Source organism: Benincasa hispida, chromosome 1, assembly GCF_027475165.1.
Source record: "Benincasa hispida cultivar pf3 chromosome 1, pf3_genome.v1.1, whole genome shotgun sequence".
Lineage (NCBI taxonomy): Eukaryota > Viridiplantae > Streptophyta > Magnoliopsida > Cucurbitales > Cucurbitaceae > Benincasa > Benincasa hispida.
The window spans coordinates 37,889,254-37,900,641 of NC_143478.1; the positions used below are offsets into that span (position 1 = coordinate 37,889,254).

The 11,388-nt window shown below is 31.3% G+C and overlaps 1 protein-coding gene across 1 annotated transcript; it reads right to left on the minus strand.

Moving 5' to 3' along the window:
* Positions 1-7,121: 7,121 nt before the first annotated feature.
* On the minus strand, positions 7,122-11,159 carry LOC120070569 (Ubiquinol-cytochrome C reductase hinge protein). The gene is made up of 5 exons (XM_039022362.2): positions 11,049-11,159; positions 10,197-10,245; positions 9,417-9,501; positions 7,467-7,556; positions 7,122-7,336 (listed from the first exon to the last, which is right to left on the minus strand). Coding segments are annotated over exons 2-5 (210 nt in total). The 5' UTR covers positions 10,199-10,245; positions 11,049-11,159; the 3' UTR covers positions 7,122-7,303.
* Positions 11,160-11,388: the final 229 nt, after the last annotated feature.

The window sequence follows — 11,388 nt, forward strand, 5'->3', positions numbered from 1 at the left end:
GAGTATGATGGGAGAACTTAGCTTCTTCCTTGGACTCCAAATCAAACAACTCAAGGATGGTATTTTCATAAGTCAAGAAAAATACACAAGGGATTTGCTCAAAAGGTTCAAATTCAATGAAGGTAAAATTGCAAAAACTCCTATGAGCACATCCACTAAACTTGACAAGGATGAAAAAGGTAAGTGTGTGGATATAAAAACTTATAGAGGTATGATTAGATCTTTACTTTATTTAACCGCTAGTAGACCCGATATTTATGTTTAGTGTATGTCTTTGTGCTAGATTTCAATCTTGTCCTAAGGAATCACATTTACATGTCGTTAAAAGAATTTTTAAATATTTGCTTAGTACTATTGATTTAGGCTTATGGTATCCTAGAAATGTTGAATTTAATTTGGTAGGATATTCCAATGCGGATTTTGCGGGTAGTTTACTTGACCGTAAGAGTACTAGTGGGACTTGTCAATTTCTTGGTAGTTCCTTAGTTTCTTGGTTTAGTAAAAAGAAAAATTCGGTTGCCTTATCCACTACCGAAGCGGAATATATTGCAGTTGCTAGTTGTTGTGCTCAAATTCTTTGGATGAAACACACTCTTTATGATTTTGGATTAAAGTTTGATCATGTGCCTATATTTTGTGATAATACTAGTGCTATTAATTTGACTAAAAATCCTATACATCATTCTAGGACTAAGCATATTGATATTAGGCATCACTTTATTAGAGAGCATGTGCACAATGATAATATTACTCTTGAATTTGTAGACTCTAATAATCAATTAACGGATATTTTTACCAAACCTTTGAATGAAGAAAACTTTTACAAAAATAGGCTTGAGCTCAGTATTATTCGTTGTGATGCCTCTTGATTTTATAATTTTACTTGTTAAATTTTTTAGAAGGCATTTTGATAGGGGGAGATATAGAAAGCATGTGTTAATATTCTTAGGGGAAGTTGTGCTAAATTTATGTTCATGTTTTTAAGGGAAACATTTATATAGTTCTAAATTTTTCTTAATTATTATTTTTTATGATTCCAAAGGGGAGAAGTTTAAGAAAAATATGCTATAAATTTGTTATGATTTTGATTGTATTAATTAGGGGAAAAATTTATTTTTTTAAGTGAATTTCAAGAATGATCTTTATGGTAATATGTTGAATTTTATTATGTGCTACATATAGTTTACATGTATTTCAAGCTATTTTTCTTGAATGGTTTGTCATCATAAAAAAAGGGGAGATTGTTGGCTTTTTGGTTCTTAATCTCAAATTAATTAATTTTAATTAATTTTAATCAATGTTTTGATGATAACAACTCAATTTTTAATTATTGAAAAACTTAGTATTTTAATATGTCCATAGCGTAGAGCTCGGAACAACGATTCCAACACCTCTTGAATCACTCAAATCAGAGCTAAAACGAAGACGATATGACCGAAACAAATCTATAGAGAAAATACTGTGGGGATGACGTGGCATAACCAGACCATTTGCATGTAGACATGTGGTAACATATTGGTTAAATGGTGGATCATTAAGAGATTAACATCTGATGAACTTTTGATTTTTGGATTGATTTAAAATTAAAAAAAAATGAAATTTAAAAGAAATTTAAAAGGAAAATAAATTTAATAGTATTTTATGTTTGTGTCTAACCGCTAGTTTTTTTACACATGGTATGTTTTTTATTTTTGGATTGACTTTAAAGAGAATGATTTTAAATAGAAAATGAATTAAAAGGAAAATAAATTTAATATTATTTTATGTTTGTGTCTAATAGCTAGTTTTTGACACATTGTATGTTTTTTTTTTTTTTTTGGATTAATTTTAAAAAGAAAATGAATTTCAAAAGAAAATGAATTTAATATTATATTTTGTTTGTATCTAACGACTAGTTTAGTTTAAAATCTCCACCATTAATTTTTTTTTTTTCCAAAATCCAATGGTCCAAATTAATTTTGGTTTCTAAAAATTTTTCCATCTCTATATAAACCATCTTCCTTTCCAATTTTAAAACCAACAAATTTTACATTTCATAATCCTCCAAAAACTCAAAAGTTCAATTGTTGCTCTCTCTAAGTTCCCAATTTTTCATTTTATCTTATTTTTGAGAGAGTGTTATTGTATTGTGAGGATAAACTTGTTGAGTGCTTAAACTTGTAAATCCACTCTAGTGAGAGTTGTATTGTGTTCTTCAAAAATTCCAACATTTGTAACGGTTTGATCCTAAACCGTGGAAAGGATCGGGTTTGTTCTTGAACCCGTAAAAGGAGCGGTGGTGTAACGATTGGGCTCTAATCCGTGGAAAGAATCGGAAAGATTTTATTCAAATTCCCAAGAGGCGCTTGGGGAGTGGAGTAGGTCGAGTTTGACCGAACCACTATAAAAATTACGGTGTCTTCTTCTCTAACTCTTTCTTTTTTATTTTTGCAATTTATTTAAGCAATTTATTGTATGTTTTAGTTTGTTCTTATTTATTTGATAAAATTTGATAGAATTAAATTATCACATTTTTTGTCATCTTATTGATTACATAATTTGAATTTTTCTTATTATTTATAAAAAAAAAAAAGTGTATTAATTAGTTTAATTGAGTTAATTTAAAAATAAAAAAATTAATTAAACCTTATTCACCCCCGGTTACCATATCGATCCAACATAAGCATGTTGTTATTTCTTGTTGTGCATGACCAGTTAGTTTCCCTTTTTGTACTGTTTTATGTTCAATTTCGAATGGAATTTGGAACGATCCTTCTGCTGCTCATGGAAATCCCCATGTCTGATTTCCTTCAAATGCCATCTGTGGGGTAACCATCACAATTTAAACATGTTATTAAACAAAAATCCTTGAGGTTAAATTCTGAAATATATCCTTCTAGATTTAAGGCCAAGATATTTGTTTCGTAGTCGTGCATTGACTTCTAATCAGGTGTGATATGAGTTGGATAGGCACCCTTTTCATTTTCATGTCTAAGAAGTGCCCAAAAGAACCTTCCCTAAATTGTTGGAGTGATGGCTCATCTAATTTTCCTATATTAGATGGGACTTCTAAGGTTATGAATGAGTTGACTTTCAATGGGTTTGTCCATTCACTTTCTAGAATAATTAATACATTTTCCTGTTTATATAATAACAACATAAATATAAGAAAAAAGCAACCACAAATGTATATAAATTTATGTAATATAATTAGTTTGTGGACCTTGAGCTTCTTGTACTTTTTTCCAGATGATGTTGATCCTTACAATAATTTTCTCTTTCCTTTCTCCATTTATACTAAAAAGAAACAACAACAATATCACTTTATGGAAACATTACATTCATATCATTGATAGTAGCCTATTAGGGATATCACTTAAAGATGCTATCAATGATATCCTCCTAATGTTATACTCTTAGTGATACTTTCAGTGATAGATACTATTAGTGATAGCAATAAAGAGAATCACTAATAGTAGTTATCAAAAATGTTATCATAAATAAACAATCAGCAAATAATCACAATACAGGAAACAGAGATAAATCCATCAACTAACTATCAACAAACTATCAACATACTTTTATTACAATCAGTAGCAATAGAATCGGACACGGTATCAACAAGCTATCAATAAACACTACTGTCACTACTATCACTACTTAAATCAACTAATTAAATCACTATTGTCACTACTGTCAACAAACTATCAACAAACAAATATCATTTGAAATTGAAATCAAACCTACTCATATTGATTTTAGTAAAAGTAATTGGCAGCAATAGAATCTAACACAGTACAATAAACAGTGAATGAAATATCAACAACATATCAGCAAATATTGTCACAATGACCGTAATAAAATAGTGAATGAAATACCTAAAAGAGATGGAGAATTCATGTAGCCCTAATTTGAAGGAAATCATTGAACTATAAATAAAATATCAACAACATATCAGCAACATGTCAGCAGATATCATTTTAGGAAGAATCAAAATTATTACTGTCAACGGAAGAAGAATGATGTCCTACAATTTCAAAGTTTTACTATAAGTGATGAAGAGACAAAGAAACGAAGAAAAAGAGACGAAGAAACGAGGAAGACGAGACGTACCTTTTGAATTTTGGAGCGAAATCGAAAGAAGGAAGAAGAATCGAACAGTCGGAGGAAGAAGAATCGCTTGCCATTTTTTTTCCCCCGATTTCAAAGGATGGTAGGGCTTGGGCTTGAAAATGGGTCAAGCCCGTGGAAGGAGGATGGTTGTCAAAAGAAAATAGGGCTTCTCTTCAAAATGGGCCAGACCGTGATGTCCATTTTTGTCTTTTTGGATTTCTGAGCTTAAATCCGCATTATAAAAACTCTATAGTTGCAATTAGTTTTCTTTGTTAATAAACTCTAATATTCATTATATAATGATTATGTATGCAAGCAAACCTATTTTCAAATACCTAACAAAATATTCTAACGTATATTTAAAATAACCATAAATTCGCTGGATAAATCAATAAGTTGATACATGAATCCAATGTAAATAAAAAATAAAGTTTCATTAAATATATTTTCTCTCGCCAATTAAATAAAAGAAATAAAATATCAACAAATAAATGCATTTTTTCTCTCTAATTAAACAAAATGAATAAAATCTCAACAAATAAATACATTTTCTCTCTCCTACATTAAGGGTACTTCATAAATGTGAATTTTTTTTTCAATGCCACATTCTCTCTCCAGACGCCCACTACACTTAAGGGTATTTTAGTCTAAAAAAATCTATCAAATCTTATATACGAAAATATAAAAATATTTGGACATTTATGAAAATAAGTCTTGAAAAGAGACTAAATCTATAATAATCCCTAACCTTTTTTTGGATAACTATGAGCTAAAGTTTTCTAATTTGACTAACGAGGGTAGTTAAGTATTGAACCCTGAAATCAACGTTTGTATATTTATCTTGGAAAAAATAATAAAAAATAAAAATCTATGATTCACAAATATGGTTAAAAAATCAATGTACACCACGAATGCAATTATTGGGTTGTAAATTAAAATAAAAAGATGAGTTTTTTTTTTTTTTTTTTAGAAAAAGAATACTAAAGAGACGTTTAGGGCAAGAAGTTAGTTATTGTTATTGTAGTTGAATTCTAATAGTTTGTGTTTGAGATGTATATTATTTTAGTTTTAGTTATAATAGAATGTATTTGAGATGTAAACTATTTTAGTTTGAGAATGAAATAGTAAACATTTTAGCAAAAAGTAAACAAATGATGAATATAAAATAGTAAAAGCTATAGCAAAAAATAAATAAAGTTTTGAAATAGTGTTGACTATAGCTAATTGGGAAATACAAAAGAGTATCTACTATAACAAGGGGTGGTTATTGTAGTCTTGAGACAGTTCTTGCCCTAAACACAACCTAAGAGTCTAAGACGAGTTTACAATGTTAAAATGTCAAGAAAACTGAAATTGAAACGAAAGATAGACGTTTTAGCCAATATTTTATTTCCTAACAACCTATAGTAATATAGGTCCAATGTTTTTTTTTTCAACGTCAAATCAAATTCAATTTTGTTCCAATAAATTTTAACAAGCATACTTATGATAGGAAGGATTAAGAAATTTTGGACCAATCTAAAAATTCAAGTTAATTGGATCAACTACTCAAAAGACCCAAACATGATTCCCAACCCAACCCGATTAGATTTGAGAACCAAACCCAACCTAGTTGAGTTGTAGTCTAAGGAACAAATTGACTTAAGAAAAAAAAAATGTTTTTCAAAAAGCTCATTTTCATTTAATTACTTTTGATAAAAATTGATTAAAATACACATGAAAAAACTATTTTGAGTGGTTGTCGAACACATTTCTTCCAAAATGACTTGTTTTTTAAATTAAACACTTGAAAATATATTCCAAACACATCTCAAGTTATTCAAGTTCTCAAATCATTTGAACCTCATAAATCTATTAGATATAAAATTAAATTTCATGTCTAATAAGATTCTAATTTTTCAATTGTCTAGGTGAATAGCACTTGAAAAATGTTTTCTTTGCTTCTTATTTAGAATTATTTCTATTAGATTTAATAGGCTTGCTAGTGTTTTTCAGAAATTATCAATAAAACAAGTGGTGAAAGTCAAAAGAATCAAACCAGGCCAAATCTTCAAAAGAAAGTGAAGAAAAAAAGTTAAGTTGCCAAAAAAACAGGTCAGCTCCACAGGGCTGTCCCTGGCACCTAAACCCGAGAGCTCCTATTTTCAACTTTGCCCAACGCTAAGCACTAGCACTGCAGCAACAACACAAACACAAAATCGAGACTTTTCAGCAGGGCAGTGCCATAGCACTACCCTTCTGTAAATTATAAGGAAAAAAAGACTTCGATAAGGTCAAAAGACCTACTAAACACAAATTTTAAATGTTAAAAATATCCAAACACAAAATTAAAAGTTAATAACACATCTTTTAAAGTTCAAGAACCTCAAATTCTTTGTAAATAAATAAATGTAAAATTAAAAGCTGAGAAACTAACTTGTAAGTTAACATAATATATATGAATGTAAAGTACGTGTAAAATCAAATACTACAAAACGAGTAGCTAGTTACCATTATTATACCCCTATACTTTAGCCATTCTTACAATATTCAACACCTAATAGATAAGACCCTTGCGTTCATTTCAAAAATTGATGATTCAATTTTCCAGCTCGATAATGGTTTAAGCAAAAAAAAATGACGATTTATTTGGTAAAGCACGAAGATTACGACTTGAGGTTAACCAAATGAAAGCATCAATCTTCAAATAATCAAATATCGAGAATCCACGTTACGAAAACTCGTATTGTTTACAAGATACATGAACTATTTTTCTCATTACCAATTAATTTCAAGATGAAACATGTTATCTAATACAAAAGTATTAGAACAAAAAGGGATCATCTACTTCTGCCAAATTGAACCTCAATCGGCTACCTAGTCTCAAACTACACGGCCATTTGATAAACCAAGGGGGAACAGCAAATTCAACATGGTACAATGTTGCTAAACATTTGTTTTCTGAAATTACTACTGGATTCAATCGATCACTAATGCTTATATAAAGCAATCATAAAATTCAAGGAAGAAGTTTTCACAAGCTCCAAAAGTGAATCCAAGATCCTTTCTTATTGACCATGGTTAAAGGTCTATCATAGTTTTTATAAAATTGCACAGCCCTTGGCATTTTTTGTAGATGCAAAAATCAAGTCCACAAAACGACATTGCATAAAAAATCAGAAAAATGCTGCAAGCAAAAGGATAGGATCCCCACATCCCTAACAACTCTCCATTACTTTAGTTTTGTAAATAATTTTGGTGCAACCTGCAAGAAAAAGTGTTTTTGAAGTTAGTTCAACGTTATTTCAGTTTTATAAAAACTGAAACATGTTTAAACATGTTTATGTACAACTTTTCCTGCAATTTACATTCTATAAAAACCAAAAGTTACTTACACATTTGTCAATGCAAGACCAATAATCAAAATATTGTCCAGTGCAATGCTTATGACCACTGTCATCCCCTTGGATTCTCTTCACGCACGCCTATGACATGGAAAGACAATAATCATCATTTTACCTTATCTTTATACTAATGATAGAATTTGAATCTGCTCAGACATGATTAACAAAGCAAAATATTAGGACCCTCTTCGTTACTATGTAGCAACAAGTCATCAGCTGAGACACAGATATGAGAAACTAGCCAATTTTCGGGGAATACACATCATTTTTCTATAACTTTCATTGAAAAAAGAAAATACAAGCGCATAAAAAAATCCCAGCCCCACAAAAAAGGGAGCTCATCTAAAAATACTCCAACTATACAAAAGTGAATAGGTACGGTAATTACAAAAGCTGTTCAAAATCGTTAGACCGGAGAGGAACATGAAAACTGGGGAAAATATGTCATATATGCACATCAAAATAAATAATTCTCCAAATTTGATGAGGACTAGTATCCTAGGGGAAAGAAGTCCATTGCATTTTTTGAGATTCATCAACATCCCAATAAAAGGATGTCTAGTGACCAAGTCTACGCCAACTCCAAAGCAGGGTATAAACTAAAATCAGTGAGACGTGGAGACAAGATATCTTTGTCGTCAATATTGATTCAACTTCACAAGAGGGAGCTACATTTGGTACAAGACAATTTGTTAAGGAAGGCTATTGTTGCCTCCATGACCTAAATGATTAGCATGATAAGGAAGGATCTTTCACCATATTGTACAGGGGCAATTGTGTTCACTGTAAGCTTGCACTAACAACTTTTGACGGAAAAATTATGTTTTTTAATGAAAAAATATACAAAAGCATACGAAAAGAACCTAACAAAAGGAGACCAAAAATAAGCTTGTTGGGCGAAAATGATTCTCATCCAAAAGAATAAAACAGGTTGCACTAACAACTTTCTTACTATTACTTTTCATGGCAAAATAGGACCCAGAATTGAAAGAGATTTGAGAAATTATGAAATATGTTGGTGGAATTACTAATAGAAAGAGAATTTAAATGGTGCTACTTAGCATTTAAGTGGCTTCATTCGCTTTGCTTTATTTTTTAATTCCTTTACTTATAAGCACTTATTAGTTATAAGCACTAATATGCCCACAATGTCCAAATAATGTTCCAAACATTGTACAACCCAAAGACAGATTTTATCTTCAAGGCGTCGCTTGATTGATGGGGACCAAGTGACGTTAACTGGTTTTTTCCATAAGAAAATTCAGAAAACAATGGTGGAGCCAAAATCCATTCCTTTCCCTTTTTTTTTTTTTTTCCTCTCTCCCAATCCCCCTCTCTCTTTCAGAAAGGTGGTATTTTTGTATTCAGCATGACAAGCACAGACCAAGTCTTGTTGGGAAGTACCCAAAAATCAAATATGACTCTTGTAACTAAGCTTCGTTATTCTCCATACAGACCTATGAAGGGTTAGTGATTGGCGGCTGCTTGTGTATTTTATTATTTTGAGAAAAATAAATAACTAAAATCTAATTGCTATTCACAACACCAACATCCTTCGCCATTTTCAAACTCAAATTTTCTAACATATGCACTCCCTTCAAGTTGGGTTCTTTTTTTTTCCAAAAAGAAAGTTCACTGAATACTAACTGTTGTGTCACAAAGAAGGTTTGAAGCTACAAGAAAACCTACTTATTTAATAGTAGATTTATTCACGCAGATAGATGCAAAATCTTCAATCTAGTATAGTGACGGTTTAATCTCTAATCAAATAAGAGAATAGAAATATACCCATTCATGAGACCAGATTTTTAAAGTTGAGAAATCATGGGGAAAAAAGAATGAATAATGAATACAATTCCAAAAACTGAAGAAAAAAGCATATCCAACTTCACTAAGACTCATCAATCCCCCACAACAAAGACCAATAAAACCCCCCCGTACCTGATATTCAAGTAGTGGTTTCACACACTTGGGTTTGCAAGCTTCTTCAAGATACCTTTTCTGATCAACGGGTTCTTCATCCGCCCTACATTGAAGTAACAAGGAAATGTCGATAAGTAAACATCAATACAAATAATCTTCAACATTATGAAAGATAGACACAGAGTATGGAAAAGACATGCATGTAAAAGTAGCTTACAAGTTCAAACCATATGAAGTATCTCAATTTCTACTCCTGTATACTTTAATAGTAGGCATTCAAAAATGTAACTATCTTGCTGATTATTAATCCTTGCAAATCTCCAAAAACATCGATCATATCACCAAGCGAACAAAATGCTACATCTACTCGATGCTAACACATCTGATTTATAACATTGAAACTAAATCTTCAGCAAACTAATTCTTTCCAATATGTGCAAAATTCACAGCGCTTTATATTTCATGGTTTCAATTCCACCAGCAGGGAGATGATACTTGTCATGGTAGCTGCTCAGAAAATCAGTATTCAGAGAAAAATTTGTACAAGAACGTGCTCCACAGTCCACCTTAATAACTCTTCTGACCACAATGAGCCACTTACAAGGACCGAAATATTGGCTTAGAAATTTATGAATGCCAAATGAGAATGTAACAATAACAAAACAGCACTTGACCACAGGGATACAAATCCAAAGTAATGTACCAGACAATCAAAAAGTTCAACATGTAAGAAATAAAACGGTAAAAAGACATTGTATAATACATGGTGAGACCGAAACAAAAAGGGTGGATACTCACATCGCTAATAAATAGTACTGACTTGGAGCAAAAGAGCACGCAAGAAAACCTGAAAAATAATAAAAATTAAGCATCAACATGGGAAAAGAAAAAAAATTATTGCTTTAACTTGTACATAAATGCTGACACCAAAATCCATGAACTCTAGTCCACAAATTTGAAATGTCCAAGCCTTTAGCTCAAGCATTCTTTTGAGGAATGGCAGACAAAAGATACATAAAGAATTGAAATTAACCAGCCTCGAGCTAAACTCCATCTTTTAAGAGCATCATTGCCTAGGCAAGATTAGATTTCAGGTTCAGAAGTGAAACATTCCGAAAGGAAGGTAATATTAGAGAGCCTTGCAATTTTCACCAAAGGAAAAGCAATTGATTTCAGTCCAATGATTTATACCCACGAATCAAACTGCCTATGTTTAAGGAAATTAAGTACGGTACGTAATGATACTCGTTAAATTTGACTCCATTATAAAGAAATGGAAAACCCAAATTCAAAATTCGAGACTTGAATGTCTATCAGAAACGAGGAATCAAATCATATAACGAAACATAAAAATATTTCCCTCAAATACCAACAAACGATATAACATTAATGCACATAAAAGAGAAACAAAAACAAAAATCCTACGTCGATCTCTTAGAAAACTTCAGATTAAACAAACCCAATTGATAGAAGAAATCAAAAACACCCAGAAATACCAAACCACGCGATCGAGGAATGGAGGAAAATTAAACACGGATCTGATAATAAAAATCGAAAAAAGAACAGAGAAAGTAGGAACAAGAATCAAATAAAGCTCAGAAACAAATAAAATTAAAGACGGAAAAAGATTTTTCCGCTCCGACTTCATACCTTGGAGCTGAAACACGAATCTGGGAGGAAACTAGCAACTCTGATTAGGTTTAGTTTCGAAGCTGAGAAATTGCAATATGACAAGTCTTCCGCTTTTCCGGTTCATTAGCAGCTTCTCGGGTCGGTTGCATTCGGATTCGGTTCATTTCATTCGGGTCGGGTCGAAACTTCCCCCGGAGCCAACTGTGTAAAATGTAGGTTCGTCCGTCGCTAGGATAAAGGTTTGATCATCATTTTACACCTCTAGACGTTGAACTTTTTTAAATGTATCGATTTACGTTTATTATCATGTTTCCTTCATAAGAATTTGGTGTGAAACCTATAATTATATTATTTAAGA